This window comes from Zophobas morio, unplaced genomic scaffold (assembly GCF_036711695.1).
Source record: "Zophobas morio isolate AGI-343-1 ecotype UQ-CSIRO unplaced genomic scaffold, CSIRO_AGI_Zmor_V1 ptg000031l, whole genome shotgun sequence".
Classification (NCBI taxonomy): Eukaryota; Metazoa; Arthropoda; class Insecta; order Coleoptera; family Tenebrionidae; genus Zophobas; species Zophobas morio.
Genome location: NW_026972136.1, coordinates 9358486 through 9377418, shown reverse-complemented (window position 1 = coordinate 9377418; position 18933 = coordinate 9358486). Strand labels below are relative to the sequence as shown.

Here is an 18933-nt window from a genome sequence, read left to right as displayed (position 1 = left end):
AATAAAAGATAAAATTTTGTGAAAGTTTTAGGACATCTCATTGGGAGAAACATTAGAGAGCCTCAACACAGACAGACATACAGGGTGTTCCAATGATCTGTTAGCGAAAGGTGATGATATGATGAGATGATATCTGTAAAGAGATAAAAATTTTAGTTAGACTAAGGAAGAGCGAAATAACACAGAGACGACACAGCAAAAAGAGACTTCAAAAATCAAGATTAAGTTGAAGATTAAGGTGAAGATTAAGATAAAGACTGAGATAAAAACTAAGACGAAACATAAGATGAAGGCTAAGAAGAAGACTGAGATGAAGACCAAGTTGAAAACTAAAATGAAGACTAAGTTGAAAATTAAAATGAAGACTAAGATGAAAACTGAGATGAAGATTAAGATGAGGAGTAAGATGAAGACTATGATGAAAATTAAAATGAAGACTAAAATGAAGATTAAAATGAGGACTAAGATAAAGATTAAGACAAGGACTAAGAAGAAGACTAAGATAATGGCTAATTTTAAAGACTAAGATAAAGACTACAATGAAGGCTAAGGTGAAGACTAATATAAATACTAAGATAATGGCTAAGATAAGGACTAAGATGAAGATTAAGATGAGGAATAAGATGAAGACTAAGATGAAGACTAAGATGAAGACTAAGATGAAGACTAAGGAGAAGACTAAAATAATGGCTAAGTTAAAGACTAAAATGAATACTAAGATGAAGGTTAAGATGATGACTAAAATGAGGATTAAAATGAGGACTAGGTTGAACACAAAAATGAAGACTAAGTTGAAGTTTAAAATGAAGACTAAGATGAAAACTGAGATGAAGATTAAGATGAGGACTAAGGTAAAGACTAAGATGAAGACTAAGATCACCACTAGGATGAGCACTAAGATGGAGACTGCAATGAAGGCTAAAATGAAGACTAATATAAAGACTAAGATGAAGACTAATATAAAGACTAAGATAATAGCTAAGATAAGGACTAAGATAAAGACTAAGATGAAGGCTAAGGTGAAGACTAATATAAATACTAAGATAATGGCTAAGATAAGGACTAAGATGAAGATTAAGATTAGGAATAAGATGAAGACTAAGATGAAGACTAAGATGAAGACTAAGATGAAGACCAAGATGAAGACTAAGATGAAAACTAAAATGAAGACTAAGACGAAGATCAAGATAAGGACTAAGAAGAAGACTAGTATGAAGAGTATGATAATGGCTATGTTAAAGGCTAAGATGATGACTAAAATGAAGACTAAGATGAAGGCTAAAATGAAGGCTAAGGTGAAGATTAAACTCAAGACTAAAATGAGAACTAAGATGAGGACTAAAATGAAGACTAAGATGAAGATTAGGATGAAGACTAGGATGAAGACTAGGATGAAGACTAAGATGAAGACTAAGGAGAAGACTAAAATAATGGCTAAGTTAAAGACTAAAATGAATACTAAGATTAAGGTTAAGATGATGACTAAAATGAGGATTAAAATGAGGACTAGGTTTAACACTAAAATGAAGACTAAGTTGAAGATTAAAATGAAGACCAAGATGAAAACTGAGATGAAGATTAAGATGAGGACTAAGGTAAAGACTAAGATGAAGACTAAGATGAAGACTAAGATGAAGACTAAGATAAAGACTAAGAAGAAGACTAGAATGATGACTAACAATATGACTAAAATGAAGATGAAGACTAAGATCACCACTAGGATGAACACTACGATGGAGACTGCAATGAAGGCTAAGATGAAGACTAATATAAAGACTAAGATGAAGACTAATATAAAGACTAAGATAATGGCTAAGATAAGGACTAAGATAAAGACTAAGATGAAGGCTAAAATGAAGACTAAAATGAAGACTAAGATGAAAACTGAGATGAAGATTAAGATGAGGAGTTAGATGAAGACTAAGATGAAAACTAAAATGAAGACTAAAATGAAGCCTAAATTGAGGACTAAGATGAAGACTAAGATAAGGACTAAGAAGAAGACTAAGATAATGGCTAATTTTAAAGACTAAGATAAAGACTACAATGAAGGCTAAAGTGAAGACTAATATAAAGACTAAGATAATGGCTAAGATAAGGACTAAGATGAAGACTAAGATGAAAGCTAAAATAAAGACTAAGTTGAAGATTAAAATGAAGACTAAGAAGAAAACTAGATGAAGATTAAGATGAGGAATAAGATGAAGACTAAGATGAAGACTAAGTTGAAGACTAGGATGAAGACTAGGATGAAGACTAAGATGAAGACTAAGAAGAAGACTAAGAAGAGGACTAAAATAATGGCTAAATTAAAGACTAAAATGAATACTAAGATGAAGGTTAAGATGATGACTAAAATGAGGATTAAAATGAGGACTAAGTTGAACACTAAAATGAAGACTAAGTTGAAGATTAAAATGAAGACTAAGATGAAAACTGAGATGAAGATTAAGATGAGGAGTAAGATGAAGATTAAGACGAAGACTAAGATGAAGACTAAGAAGAAGACTAAAATGATGACTAAGATAAGGACTAAGAAGAAGACTAAAATAAAGACTAAGATAATGGCTAAGTTAAAGACTAAGATGAAGACTAAGAGAAAGGCTAAGATGTTGACTGAAATGAAGACTAAGATGAAGCCTAAAATAAAAGCTAAGGTGAAGATTAAAATTAAGAATAATATGAAAACTGAGATGAAGATTAAGATGAGGACTAAGACGAAGACTAAGATGAAGACTAAGATGAACACTAAGATGAACACTAAGAAGAAGACTAAAATGATGACTAACAATATGACTAAAATGAAGATGAAGACTAAGATCACCACTAATATGAACACTAAGATGAAGATTAAGATGAAGGCGAAGATGAAGACTAAATTGAAGACCAAATTGAAAAATAAAATAAAGTCTAAGTTGAAAATTAAAATGAAGACTAAAATGAAGACTAAAATGAGGACTAAGATAATGGCTAAGATAAGGAATAAGATGAAGACTAAGATGAAAGCTAAAATAAAGACTAAGTTGAAGATTAAAATGAAGACTAAGATGAAAATTGAGATGAAGATTAAGATGAGGACTAAGATGAAGACTACGATGAAGATTAAGACGAAGATCAAGATAAGGACTAAGAAGAAGACTAGTATGAAGACTATGATAATGGCTACGTTAAAGGCTAAGGTGATGACTAAAATGAGGATTAAAATGAGGGCTAAGATGAAACCTAATATGAAGGCTAAGATGAAGATTAAAATGAAGATTAAAATGAAGACTAAGATGAAAACTGAGATGAAGACTAAGAGGACGACTAAGATGAAGACTACGATAAAAGCTGGATGAAGGCTAAGAAGAAGACTAATATGAATACTAAGATGAAGATTAAGATGAAGATCATGATTGAAATGAAGAGTAAGATGAATTCTAGGTAAAAATGTGCGGTACTGAGGTTGTATGTTCTAATTGTTTTTTAACATAAAATAATCATCAAATAAATATTAATCGAACTAGTGAAAAGACAGATTTTAGAGTACTTTGTTATTAAAGTATGTTCTTAGAAAGCATACACTTCTAATACCGCAAAGGACACGTCAAGGATAAGTATTGATTACAATTTATAGGAAAACTTGTAATCCTTCTAAAATACCTACGTATTTTCCATACCGTAAAACTAATAGCAAATAAATATTAACGATTCGCAATTAAACTAAACACCCAGCTGATACAGCGTTAAATTCAGGATCCTTTATGAGATGGACACGACGTGGACTTCCAGGTGATGCTAAATGATTCACATTGCTTAATAATGCATTTGCTAATTGTAGCGTGGGAGCACGAACGTCATACACCAGGAATTACAAGTGTGAAATTCTTGGAAGTGGTGTAGATATTGATTAAGGAGGTACCGGGGATAATGCTAGGTGCAGTCTTGTGTAGTCCCAGAGGATTTCAAGCGTGCTGCAGCAATTGAAAAATGTGTTAAGTTCGGTTAAGCTCGCTGTAAAAATACTTGAGGGTTTTTGCAATGATGGTTCGAGTCTGAGGGGTGTTATTATTTTTTCTTGGTATTGGCGTGCGTGCTGTCTTACGTAGGTTGTAATTTCGAGTGCTTAGTCACTCAGCGCAACTGCATACAACGGTTACTACCGCAAAAGACAAGTTACTTAAAAATGTATAAGTTTTCTTTTGATGGAAAATTTTGAGTTATTTTTTTTAATGCTTAGTGTATGTTTTTGAAAAATGTGGTTGATTACATTTATACAGAAAATTTGTCGAAGGTTATTTTAACAGAACTTTCATCGACTCTGACGGCAGCCCAATAAATCCTGGTTCTTTGAAAAAATATAAAAATTGTTTGCGATTTTTGTTTTTTTTTTATAACCTCTATCAACTAAAAATCAGTGGCCAAAAAACACTCCTGCCGCTTTTTTGACTTGAATTTTCCAATTCCTCAATTTTTCATTGTTTTTGTTTCTTCAGTTTTTCGATTTGCAATTTTTCGAGTTTTTAAGTTTAAATTTTTCAGTTTTTCAATTTTCCAACTTGAATTTTTAAATTTTTAGATTTTGCAATTTGTGGACTTGGAATTTTTCCTGTTTAATGTTTCAATTTTTCCTGTTGGTTCTTCTTTTTCTTTATTTTTTCAATTATTCGATTTTTGAGTGTTTCGATTTTACAATATTATGTTTCTACAATTTTAATTTTTCCGTTTTTTCGTTTCTTCAATTTTTCTACGTGCAGCTTTTCGATTTATTTTTTTTTGCTCTTTCAGTTTTACGATGAGTTTTTATTTAAATTTTTTTCTTTTTCCAAGTTTTGGACGTTTCACTTTTTAGATTTAAAAAATATTGCGATTTGCAGTTTCACGAGTTTTCAATTTTTTGATTTTTCAGTTTTTCATATCTGAATTTTTCAATTTGCGATTTTTTGTTTCGGTTTGTTATTTTCTTTATTTCTTCAATTTTTCGATTTTTCAGTGTTCTGATTTTATAATTTTTCTTTTAGTCATTGCGAAATTTTCCAATTTTTCATGTCTTTAATTTTGGATTTGTAATTTTTTTTAGTTTTCATTTTAACTATGTTATAATAAATTTTAAAATTTTTAATTTTTTCGATTTTACTATTTTTGATTATTAGATTTTAAAACTTTTTCATTTATTCGACCTTCCAAGTTTTCGATTTCTAATTTTTCAGTTTTTTGATTTTCCAATTTTTGATTTTTCAATATTCAGATTTTTGAATTTTTCGTTTTTTTTCAATTCTACATTTTTCAGTTTCGCGATTTTTCAATTTTTTGTTTCTTCAATTTTGGATTTGCAATTCTTCTAGTTGTCATTTTAAATACGTAATCATAATAATTCTTAAAATACTTAGTTCACATTTTAAAGTTAACGATTTTTGAACTTTTCCATTTTTCAATTATTGGATTTTTTGGATTTGGATTTTTTTATTTACTCAATTTTTCAATTTTTCGATTTTTAATTTTTTAAACTTTTCGATCTTTCAGTCTTCAGTTTTTTCGACTTTACAGTTTTCGAATAAAAAAAGTGGAAAAATTTGTCAAACTGAAAAATCAAAAATGAAAAAACAAAAAAGTATAAAACGAAAACTTTGAAAAATCTAAAAACTGTAAATCAAGAACTTGAAAAATTGAAGAAACGAAAATTAAAAATCGAAACATTAATAGAACTTGAGAAACCTAAAAATCCAAAAAGTGCAAAATGCAAAGAATAAAATATTGATGAGAAAATCGGAAAAATGGAAACTGCAAAACTTAAAAATTTTAAAATTTTAAAATTGGAAAATCGAGGAATTGAAAAACCAGAAATTGAAAATTTGAAAAATTGAATAAACGAAAAATTATAAAATCGAAAGAAACATTGAAAAAATAAAGGAAATAAAAAACAAAAAATCGTGATTTCAAATCAAGAAAATGAAAATAAAAAAAAACTGGGAAAATGTAAAAAAGAACAAGAGCTTGAAAATTTTGAGAAACTGAAAATCGAAAAATGAATATTTATAATATCGAAAAATTGCAAAATTGAAAAACTGCAAATCGAAAAATGGAAGAATCGAAAGTCGAGAAATTGAAAAATAAAAAATTAAAGCAGAAAAAATGAAAATTTATGAAACCGAAACATTGAAAAATGGAAAACTTGAAAAATTAAGGAAACTGGAAAAACGAAAAATTGCTTTAAAAAAATTTATCGAAGATAAACCCAGATTTGTCGAAAACTTATAAGATATAATTTAACGAATTTTATGTTTTCATGATAACCCTTATAAGTTAAAATAAAGATATGTACGTCATGTTGAAAAAATAGGAGAAAACGAAAAATTGTGATATAAAATCAACAAAATAAAAATTAAAAGATCGGGAACTGAAAAATAAAATTACAAATTTGAAAAATTGCAGAAATAAAAACTGAAAAATTGAAAATTAAACATTGAGGAACTGAAAATTGAAAAATGAAAAACTGTCATACCGAAAAAATTGCAGAATTGAAAAACTGCGAATTAAAAAATGGAACAAACGAAAAACCTAAAAATTTGGAAGTCGCCTAATTGAAGAACTGAAAAAATTAAAGTTGAAAAAACGTAAAACTATCAAACCGAAACATTGAAAAATGGAAAAATTAAAAAAACCAAAAATTGTGATTTCAAAAAGTTGGTCGAAGGTAAATGAATCCAGATTTTTCAAAATATTGTAAGATTTAATTTTGGGAATTTCATTATTTTTCGCTACACTATTATTTCAAGTAAGTTTTTCCATTGCAAAATTTTGTGATGACGTCATAAATATTTTTTAAAGGACGCGTATATTACTAACAGATATAGTGTAATATTAATATTAGCTGTACTGTGGTTCCAAATTATCGAGTCGTGAGCTGTCTAGCCCTTTCATTATATAATTTTGGAATCACCCTATATATAGATAAATAATTCTAAAGACTATGAGTTTCTTATGCAAAATTTTGATATCACGTCATCGACTGACGATTTACCATGTTTACTATAACCTTAAAATATTTCAGATCATTCGGTAAGCAGTTTCAATATTAAATTGCAAAATGTTATAGCATTTTGATTTTTTTTTCCAAAAATCTGAATCTCTAGGGTGAAAACTCAACACGGATTCATGCACCACAAATGCAGTAGTACCTTATTTTCTAAATATAAAAACAAATTTACTGTTGTTTTGTTAGCGTTTTACCAACTACATACCTACCTAATAAGTAGGTATACGTCCAAAATTTGACAACAATCGCTCCAGTAGTTTCGAAGATTATCTGTCTAATAAAAATCTGGACAGACGGCAGACAGACAGACGGAAATTTCCTTGACTTACGCTCGGGAAATCAAAATGTATTAAGTTTTGTCGATGAAAAATTTTAACTAAATTTATGCTTCTTGCATATTTTTGAAAAATGCACTAACTTCATTGCGTGTTTGACTTTTTGGAATTTATCTGTTTTTTAACCATATTTTAACAATCTGGCAGTTTTAATTTAGATACTTTTTTTATAAATAAATTTTAAAGTTTCATGCACTTTTCATTTCCGTTTATTTGAAGAAAAATAAACGAATTAAAAATATGACAATAACAGTAGTGCTTCTGGAAGCTTCCAACATGTTCATTCTTATCAAGGTTTTTATTTTTTGAATATTAGAATGAAGTAATTTTGACATCGTATAATAAATGATTTATTTTTTAAGAGATAAAATATTTAAAAAATTGGAAGAGTATGTATACTTATTATATCAAATAATCAAAAAGCGGAACCTGGTTAAGAATTATTCGAAAATAACACGATGAACATCTGTCAAAGAATGGTGACTCCATTTGCACTTTTAAACTTTGACAAGCAGTGTCAAAACCTGGCCTAAATAACCCAAGTAGTACACGATTTAACTATTAAGCACGTCAGTCCGTTAAAATAAATACCACGATTTTAAACCGACAAACCTACACAAATACAATCTTACAATTTTTTAAAATCACAGATCTCCTAGCTCTAATTTTAAGCACTTCCTTTTCCATCACAACAAAGTTTCCGCATCAACAACACTAACAACATCTCATACTTTTCCAGACAACTCCAAATGCCGTTCTAATCTCGCGTAAAGCTGCAACTTCCTGAAAAATCCGGCATTTAATGCGGAAATTATAATGCGTCCCAAGCCCCGAGATGCACCCAGAGCGGCAATTTGGGCGCGCTTTGGCGGCGGCGTCGCAATCCTCGCTCTCCACCGCCGCTGGCGGCGCTATGAAAATTCCAAGTGCCGCCGTCAGCGCGAGTGAAAGCCGACTGAAAACTCGCACTGGCCTGAAATGAGTGAGGGTGGGAAGACGTAAATTTAGACTAAGATTAACTCGCTACAGTTACTGAAATATTTAATGTAATTTCGCATTATTTTAAGTCGTTTCATTAGAAACGTAACCAAAACAAACACATCCCAACAAACACCCATCGCGTCACGGCGTTCAGTTTTTCGCCGGAACGACATGTGACCTGTGCGCGTTCAGTGGCGTCGTTCGAAAAAATCTTGTGTGCAATAATCCGTTGTGTTGTGCCGTACCTGTTGATCTTGCCTGCGCAATGCCTGCAACTGCCCGCAATTCGCCCACGTTTCAGGTAAGTGGTTTTCAGGGATCAAAATCGCGGAACGCTATCTTGCGATGGTATTTTTAGGCTCTAATAGATATGTTTACGGAGAGGTTTGTTGAACCTGGCGGGGTTCGGAGTCACTGCTAGGAAAAGGTTTGCCTTTTTCACGCAACGACTGACGATTTTCGCGAAGGTTTATTGTGGAAAGCGCTGCCAAAGCGACACACGACAGACCGTCGACAATTTTCGGGATGCACTTTTATCAAACGGTAATAAGTGTTGTGTAATCAGGATGGTGTGCAGTGCATGTGTGGACAATGAACAGGCGATCACTCAAAAACTGTCAGCAGGGCCGGCTCTGAAACGATCTTATTATAGTTTCGGCGCAAATTCATTTTAAATCTGATCGGGATCACTGATAGCGCTCTCGCATTCCAAAATATTATTTATTTTGATTTAACATTTATAAATGAAAATGTTCCATTATTTTTACTCCTTTCGTTCTCTTTCTCTTCTCTCTCTTTTCCTCCACATACTTAGTTTCTAAAGTCGTGGAAATATCCCTGTTCAAAACACTTAGACTGTGACGTTTCTTTAGTGACCAAGAGTATGTGCTTTCTTGTATGTTATGGATAACTTGCTATGGTAACATATTAATGCAATTATAAGTTTCATCATTTAATTTTTAACACAAATCTAAATCATCAACAATACTGTCATCATTTTCACTATCACTATCATCTGAAACGCAATTAACATTGATAATAATGACTTGATTTGTTTTACAATTGTTCAGAATCTTTTGTGTCTACCATGCCCAATCTATGATATTTTCCGTGTGCTTAATATCATTTTCCCAATGTTTATTGGGAACTTGATTTATTACATTTTCCTAAGTTTTCAATACATCAACAGGAGAAGCATTACCATTAAAATGGCAGTGGTATGGCGGAAGTCTTAGGGCACAATGTCCACGTTCTTGAGAATAGTGATCTAAATGATTTTTTGGACAATATATTGCGCACAATATTCCAAATCTGATCTTTCACCGCTTTTTCAGGATAATCTGTCTTTTTGTGTTTAACTATGCCACTATTTTTTTCTTTTGTCCAACTCTTTCGAGGAATTTCTTCTTACAAATAAAGCAGAAATATAAATATAGTGTACTTATCAAAACTAAAATAAACACCAAAAATCAACTGTGGTAACGTGCATTATCCATTATAGGGACGGTTCTGGAAGATTGGACATTAATTGCTCTTTAAACCACTTTTCAAAATTTTCCTGGTTCATGTTATCATGATAACCAACAGATTTTGTTTTTACCTTAAAAATTAGAGACGCTCCTTCAGTAAATCCGTGTTTATTGTCAGCGTGAACTACAATATATCTACAACCTTCTTTCGTTTTTTAATTGCAGTTTGTTTTGAACCGTCCTTCCATGGTTTTTTTTACATAAATTATCTTTATTAAATATCCATATTTAACCTAGAAAAATGTGTTCGAATAATTTTGTGTTTTTGTCGTGCTGATATTCACGCAAAATTTTGTTCTTCTTAGAGTAATGGATGGTTTTAATTCTAATCTTGGCAGGTACCAGCCTCGCACACCAGCATTTTATTTTCTTAGAGAGTCCTTTGCCAAAATCAATCTTATCTTGGCAAGTACTAGCCCCGCCCACCCGCCTTTTATTTTCCTAGACAATATACTATTTGACAAAATCAGTCTTATCTTGACGAGTATTAGCCCCGCCCACCCGCCCTTTTATTTTGTCATTTGGCAAAATCAGTCTTATTTAGCAAGTACTACCCCCATCCACCCACCCTTTATTTTCTTAGACAGTAGGCCATTTGTCGAAATCAGTCTTATCGTGACAAGTATTAGCCCCACCCACCCGCCCATTATTTCCTTAGAAGGTATGGTATTTGACAAAATTAGTCTTATCTTGACAAGTATTAGCGCCACCCACCCGCCCATTATTACTTTAGAGAGTAAGTCATTTGCCAAAATCAGTCTTATCTTGACAAGTATTAGCCCGACCCACCCGCCCATGATTTCTTTAGAAGGTATGCTATTTGACAAAATTAGTCTTATCTTGACAAGCATTAGCCCCACGCACCCACCCTTTATTTTCTTAGAGAGTAGGCCATTTGGCAAAATCAGTTTTATCTTGACAAGTATTAGCCCTACCTACCCGCCCATTATTTCATTAGAAGGTATGCTATTTTACAAAATTAGTCTTATCTTGACAAGTATTAGCCCCACCCACTCACCCTTTATTTTCCTAGACAATATACTGATTTGCCAAAATCAGTCTTATCGTGACAAGTATTAGCCCCACCCACCCGCCCATTATTTCGTTACAAGGTATGGTATTTGACAAAATTAGTCTTATCTTGACAAGTATTAGCCCCAGCCACCCACCATTTATTTTCTTAGAGAGTAGGTTATTTGCCAAAATCAATCTTATCTTGACAAGTATTAGCCCCACCCACCCACCCTTTATTTTCTTAGAGAGTAAGTCATTTGCCAAAATCAGTCTTATCTTGACAAGTATTAGCCCCACCTGCCCGCTCATTATTTCATTAGAAGGTATACTATTTTACAAAATTAGTCTTATCTTGACAAGTATTAGCCCCACCCACACACCCTTTATTTTCCTAGACAATATACTATTTGACAAAATCAGTCATATCTTGACGAGTATTAGCCCCACCCACCCACCCCTTATTTTCTTAGAGAGTAAGTCATTTGCCAAGATCAGTCTTATCGTGACAAGTATTAGCCCCACTCACCCGCCCATTATTTCCTTAGAAGGTATGTTATTTGACAAAATTAGTCTTATCTTGACAAGTATTAGCCCCACCCACTCACCCTTTATTTTCCTAGACAATATACTATTTGACAAAATCAGTCTTATCTTGACGAGTATTAGCCCCGCCCACCCGCCCTTTATTTTCTTAGAGAATGGGTCATTTGCCAAAATCAGTCTTATCGTGACAAGTATTAGCCCCACCCACCCGTCCATTATTTCCTTAGAAGGTATGGTATTTGACAAAAGTAGTCTTATCTTGACAAGTATTAGCCCCACCCACCCGCCCATTATTTCTTTAGAGAGTAGGTCATTTGCCAAAATCAGTGTTATCTTGACAAGTATTAGTCCCACCCACCCGCCCATTATTTCCTTACAAGTTATGGTATTTGACAAAATTAGTCTTATCTTGACAAGTATTAGCCCCACCCACCCGCCCATTATTTCTTTAGAAGGTATGCTATTTGACAAAATTAGTCTTATCTTGACAAGTATTAGCCCCACCCACCCACCCTTTATTTTCTTAGGGAGTAGGTCAGTTGCCAAAATCAGTCTTATCTTGACAAGTATTAGCCCCACCCACCCGCCCATTATTTCTTTAGAAGGTATGCTATTTGACAAAATTAGTCTTTTCTTGATAAGTATTAGCCCCACCCACCCACCCTTTATTTTCTTAGAGAGTAGGTTATTTGCCAAAATCAATCTTATCTTGACAAGTATGAGCTCCACCCACCCACCCTTTATTTTCTTAGAGAGTAAGTCATTTGCCAAAATCAGTCTTATCTTGACAAGTATTAGCCCCACCCACCCGCCCATTATTTCTTTAGAAGGTATGCTATTTGACAAAATTAATCTTATCTTGACAAGTATTAGCCCCATTTGCCAAAATCAATCTTATCTTGGCAAATATATTATATTATTATATTAATACGAAAGTGCACGATCAAAGCTTAAGGTTATGTAGTGGTGTGCAAGTTATGAAGTGATATAATACTTTAACAAAATAGAAATAAATGAAATAGAGAAAAATAAAGAAGCAAAAGTAGAAAATACTAATTGTTTAAAATTAAGTAGATTAGTAAAACGTTAAATAAACCAAAGATTCTGTTTGAGAAATACTTCAAATGACAATTTTCAAAATTTTATAAAAAATTTCCATGGCATAATCGAAATTTGGTATTTTTTGTCTCACACAAAGTGCAAGATAGAAAGAGAAAAAGTTTTACCTGGAGTATTTCCACCACTATACTTTCTTTCCGATTCGAATCTCCCACGATGAATTCTATGTCAAATCCAATTGCTTTTTCATACTGTCACATTCTCTGCACATAAAGTTTCAACAGCTGCATGTACTTTTCTTTATCGTTTCATCTACCCATCCCGTTTCCACCTATATGCAACGACATTAAAACGTCAAACCTCAAACGACACGAAGACGTGTTAGGTGACCCCGAAATTCGAATCATTGTTTGGAGGTTATGTCAAAAACGTGATGTTAGTGAACTTTCAGTGTAAAGCGAGAAAACACAATTGTTTCTCTCTGAGGCCATAAATTATTTTAGTACTTTGAACAACAAAACTGTTTAATTAGCAAATGTTTAATTTTAAATAAGACTCGTTTATTTTCGGAGTTACGCATTTTCTCTGATTTGCAGTTTTCTTGTTTATAATGGGCGTGAAAATATAACACTAATGTAACAACTATCAAGGATTTAAAGGGAAATCGCTGCTTACAAAGAAAATATTTTGGATTATTATAAAAGAATGAAAATGATTTGTAAGTCGTAATTATTTTTTACACCTTCTAGAACACGGGAATGCAGCTTTCTAATTTGGTTAACCATTTATCTATTGCGTTTTAAACATTATCATGGTTATTTCCAGAGTTTAAACTGTCCCAGTTAGCGAACGGGTAATTTCATGTCTTCATTCTATAGAATATGAAAAGTACGTCAGGTCAGGTCAGGTCAAATATCTCGAATATGAAAAGTAGGTCCCCCGTTTTCGTATGTTTTAGAACAAACTCTGTATACAGAATGTCTCAAAAAAAGTTAAAGCAAAACATTTTACTATTATGGAGGGATTTTATAAATGATTCTGAGGGCGTAGTGGGCCATGGATTTCAAAAATTCCGCCTAGATGAAATTATGCCTCATTATGTCCGTTCTCACTTGTCATTAATGCCATTTGATATGTAATCAACAGATTTGTTCGAACTGGCAATGTCAACAAAGGGAAATCTCTTGGAAGACTTTCAGTATCTGAGGAAGTTGATCATTTGAGACGACTTGAACAGAATCCGCAAACATCTTTGACAAGATTTCCTCAACAGTCATGAGTTCCTGTTCCAACATGAAATCGCACATTTTTTTTTTATTGCAATGAATTAGTTTTATTTTTTAATGAGATATACAGCATTTAGGCAACCAATTATACAGTTGCATGTGGTATTTGTAGTGCGTCTATGAGCATTTAGTAAAGTTTAAAACTGAGAGGCGGCACGTTTTCATTCATAAAATCCCTGTATAAAAAATGTCACATCTGATTTTCCTCCAATTCTGGGAAGACAGTAATACAGTTAATAATTAATCAACAAACTGTATTTATTTAATTGATTGTCTTTCAGGGGTAAAGAATTTCAATTCCATTTTGTTAGTACTTTTCATAAGATGTTTGCATTTTCACCAGTCTATTGCATATTTTAACCTCAGTATTGAACTTAATTAGTTTGAATCACTTCGTAATCATAATTAAAAATTTTCAGTACGTCAAACATTTGGCCAAAGAGTAGATACATGTTTCGACCAATAGTTGTCATCATCATAGCACGTTTGGTTTTTTATTTATGACTTTTTTATCTTAAGTTTTATTTTTTTTTGAAAATTAATTACTGTCTTTGCATTTGTGCCTTGAACATAAATTTTAAGAAAATTGCAGTTACCCTGTAATAGCTTCCTCTTTTTCGTAACAGAAAAATCTGAGGTAATTTTAAAACCCCTTTTGATTTATTTACTTATCTTGTTTCTTATTTGTTTATTACCAGTAGTTACATTTCTATTTCATTGCTCTTAAAAATATTGTTATATACTTTTACTTCTCAAACTTATGGGTCCAATCGACGATTGAATACTGTTAGGTTTTTTCGACGTTTCATGACCCTTAGATTACCAAAAAGTAGGTGTCACGTTTCCGTTTGTCTGGCGTCTGTTTGTCGATTTTTATTAGATAGATAATCTCCGAAACTACCAGACCGATTGTTCTCAAATTTTATATGTATGTTAAGAATGCCGTAGTAAAGTTTTATATTAAGTATTTTACATTTATGGTTGGAATATTGTTCCTTAAATTGTACCAACTGACTTCTAAAATATTACACTAGTACAAATTCTACGTATGCAATTATTATGGTTATGGTTATGAATCCGCCTCGAGTTTTTACCCAAGGTATCCAATTTTTTTCAAAAAAAAATTTACACCAACTTTTTTAACTTTTACTTCTTATTGGATTAGTTACATCCGGCGAATGGCTATTTTCATGTTTTCTAGACGTTTCATAACCACAAGGGTATGAAATGGTAATCTCCCTTTTTCGTTGGCCTATCGGTTGGTGACATCACTTCAAAACTTTGTGTGATAAACACCATTTAGATTTTATAAAATAATATACCTCTGTATTATTGTGATTTATGAATCCGCCTTGATTTTTATTATTATTATTTTTCAAAATTTTATATCTGACTTAACGCACACAACACGTGGTGGTCGGGTCGTTAAGGCCACCAAGGACTGTTTGAGTGGGTTAGAAACTCATCCTTTCGTTGACATTTTTTTCTTACGCTGTGACTGGTATTATCTATATTTTTTTATCCTATGGGAGTTATCATAAAATAAATAAAATGTTGCAAAAACAAATTTTATAATTTTTCGAAGAAGCTGGATATACTTATATAATTTTTTTTATTTGATATATGTACTTTTAACTTTTAGTTTTTATCTTGTGATCCCGAATTTCTTGCAATTTCCGATTTCAAATTCTTAATAAAGAAATATTTTGGAAAATCTATTTAATATACTTATTTTTGGTGGACAGTTTTGAAATATTATCTGTGTGTTATGAAATCACAGAGAGTCGTAATTAAAAAAGATTTTGAAGAATAAATAATGACATGAAAAAAGTATCTCTTGGACAGGTGCACACAAAGGTAAAATATCGTGTCTATTAATCAGACTTGGTTGTTTAAAATTTAGATTGTTAAAGCGGCGATTTTTAAAACTAAACTTAACGTCATCACAAAATTTTGTAATGGAAAAAGTCACTTAAAATAAACGCATATCATGCTTCTTTCTTTTTAGCTTAACATTACACACACTTGTTTATTTCAACTTATAGGGTTTATTCTAAAAAATTAAATTCACAAAATCAAATTTTATAATTTTTTTAAAAAGCGGGATATGTTGTGCTGTACTTCAGAGTCGGGGGAGGTTCCGTCTAAATAACATTGGATAATTTTTGTTTATTTGATATATGTACTTTTAACTTTTAGTTTTTATCTTGTGATCCCGAATTTCTTGCAATTTCCGATTTCAAATTCTTAATCAAAAGTATTTTGGAAAATCTATTTAACATATTTTTGGTGGACAGTTTTGATATATTATGTGTGTGTTACGAGATCAGGGAGAGTCGTAATTAAAAAAGATTTTGACAAATAAATAATGACATGAAAAAAGCATCTCTTGGACAGGTGCACACAAACGTAAAATATCGTGTGTATAAATCAGACTTAGTTGTTTAAAATTTAGATTGTTAAAGCGGCGATTTTTAAAACTAAACTTATCATTTCCTTAAGCCTGAAAACTGACTTAAATCACTCTACTCAAGCCATTGATGTCCAATACGCCTAAAGTCGTACGCGTCATAATGAACCATACGATGTATTTTTATAGTTTATTGCAGCAATTTTTAATTTTTGCGCTACGAATTAACAGGAAGCAGCAAAAAGTCCATCAAATCCCGAAACTACAAGCAATAAACCACTCAATCAAAATTCCCTTCTTTTATAGTTTTCTTCCTAGAACGTTTAATTCCCCGTTGTTTAGATATCTTATGACAAGTTTGAATAAACCCGGCCAGTTTTTCGCAGAACATTTCTCTTTGATGGCACAGATCCTATAAAATTTGTCGCTTTGGGCCCCATTTGAGGCCACCCGCGCGCATATTAATTGCAGAAAAATGTGCCCGCCGTAAATTAATGTGATTTATTTTAAGAAGCCGAGTGTTATTAAAAATGTAGCCTCGTCGGGCGTCCCTCAGGACTCCTATGACCGCCCAACAGTCTAACATTATTGCGCTCCTATTTTTAGCCCACCCTACACTTAGCAGTAACTATGCTGAGATTATTTTAATTTTAGTTACTGTTTCTAAATTTGATTTTTCTGTACAACACTCTTTAATTATACCGGTGACGTAACTTATAAGCCAAGGCCCCACTTCGCACTACGCATTATTTATATCAAATGAATTCAAATTAGAACGCAGAATATTCCACTGTTGCGCCCTCCGCGACGGCTTTCTTCGACCCGTCAAATGCGACTAAATTAGTGTAATCGTCCAAGAACGAAGATCGCAGAAGACGCTTCTTCCAGACGGAACGCGATTAGAAGTGTCATAAATAAGCAAATAAATAACTGGGACGAGTTTCGGCGAATTTGCCGGAGCGGGAAATTATTTATCGGCATTGCGTGCAGGATCGGACTGGGGGTTTTCGAAAATTGCCGTCATCGACGCTTCTTGGCACTGGATCAACTCGTACGATTTTATCGCCGCGTGTCATTCGATTTTGGGCCCGGAATATTTCAGGCGTTTCGGTATTAATTATTTTGTACATTCATTTACGTCCAATCAGTGCGAAACGCCCACCGGTTGGCAGCAGTGGGCCAAAGGCGCGATTTTTCATTTTGACAGTGGCGGCTCGGTTACGTGTTGAAAGGTCGTTTCTTGGTTGGAGGAACTGAGACTGACGTCATCGTTTTAAAGTTTTTACTGCACGCACTTATTATTTGAAATTGTCGTGTTAAATATTCATGGCGATTTTATAAAAATAAAAAGATAGTTATACTGAGCAATTAACCCTTAATGCTGCAATTTTTAAATAATTGTTAAATCGATAGTGAGACTATCAACGATGGTGGTTTCTTCATTCAATTTAAAGACAGTTCTTGATAAATGGTATCGTAAATAAAATAGCTTCTTATTATTACACCAATTACATCATTGTCTTATTATTTCATCAAGCGGTATTGATTCGTTTCAAGGAGTTACAGTTAATGCGGCAAAATTAATCGTGAAATTTTTATTCGTGACTTTATAAAAGCAGTGAACTTCAGATTCGAAGAAAGCACAAAAGTGAAACGTTTTAATTTTTTAAAACTCTTCGAAGAATTGGAAGTGCGATTTTAAATAGTACAGGCTGTTTCTTCTTGGAAAAGTAAAAGAACGTCCGCTGATTTATTTCAAAAACTGTTTCAGAATGTACTTTTTTTTATAAAAGAATTGTAATGAGAATGCTGATACCAACATGACCAAAATTTTTTATAATACTCATAAAATTTACTTTTAGCTTACCTGGGCGGATTAAGGTTTCTGTGAACGAAATTTCAAAATTTTTAGTTAAATTCACTATTTCAGAACTGGAAGTATACGATAAATAAAACTGGAAAATAGCATTCAGAAGAAAAAAACATATTTAGACCAGCTGTTGTGTTTGTATGTTTCTAAGAAAAATAAATACAAAGGAAATCTTCAAATGATTTTTTAATTACTAGATTCATAAAATATACCGTATTTATTTTTCTAAAATGATGTTTATTATTTCAGAATTATAGTACAAAAATATTTTTAACTTTCAAAGGAACTAAATCTGGACCCCAGGCAAGTTCACAATCCATTTTTGACGTACAAGCAAATATTCATCATTTGTTTGGACAATTTGATCCACAAAAAATGTCGTCATTTTAGGAGTCTTATATTCGATTTTTTTTATTTAAAGTAAATTCCTCCTTCCTGGAGAAAGTAAAATAAGAAAAGTAACTTTTGTGTTATACATTCTGCATAACTTATAACAAATGAACCTCGATTTTTTCCATCTTGAATATAATTTCAATATCTTGACATTTTTAGACGTCCAGAAAACGGCTGCAAAATTATTTACACAGACTTTCTTTATTTTTGAGGCATTATTATAACATTGCCCTATTTAAGAATTTGGGAGAAATTAGATTACATGTCTCTGAATTGACAAAAAAATAGAGATAATTAATAAAATCCAATTCAGGAGAATCATTAGAAAAAATAAAAAATATTCCCTGAAATAATAGCTGTATCTTGTTCAAAATCGCATTCTTTTTGTGGAAATGACGTCGTTAATTTTTGATTGGTACGAGTAGAAATATATCAATTTCGTTGTGCAAAATGTCGTACTAAAAAATTCATATTCAAGCGGATTCGGTATTTTTATCG

At 32.2% G+C, this 18933-nt stretch overlaps 3 protein-coding genes across 3 annotated transcripts in view; all 3 read left to right on the top strand.

The window, feature by feature from the left end:
* Window positions 1–578: 578 nt before the first annotated feature.
* Window positions 579–1913, top strand: LOC135139369 (uncharacterized). The gene has a single exon (XM_064069575.1). It carries the CDS (start codon window positions 579–581, stop codon window positions 1911–1913), a length of 1335 nt encoding a protein of 444 aa, XP_063925645.1.
* Window positions 1914–2189: 276 nt separating this feature from the next.
* LOC135139368 (serine/arginine repetitive matrix protein 2-like) lies at window positions 2190–3338 on the top strand. The gene has a single exon (XM_064069574.1). It carries the CDS (start codon window positions 2190–2192, stop codon window positions 3336–3338), a length of 1149 nt encoding a protein of 382 aa, XP_063925644.1.
* A 5115-nt stretch (window positions 3339–8453) lies between these two features.
* The window catches only part of LOC135139524 (zinc finger homeobox protein 3), a 294739-nt gene continuing 284259 nt past the window's right edge, over window positions 8454–18933 (top strand). The window contains exon 1 of the mRNA XM_064069793.1: window positions 8454–8632. The gene's annotated coding sequence lies outside the window, so the exon portion shown is untranslated. The remainder of the gene's footprint in view (window positions 8633–18933) is intronic.

Excerpts from the sequence above, each read along its gene's own strand:
- LOC135139368 (XM_064069574.1), top strand. The coding sequence starts at position 2,190 with ATGAGGAATAAGATGAAGACTAAGATGAAGACTAAGTTGAAGACTAGG.
- LOC135139369 (XM_064069575.1), top strand. The coding sequence starts at position 579 with ATGGCTAAGATAAGGACTAAGATGAAGATTAAGATGAGGAATAAGATG.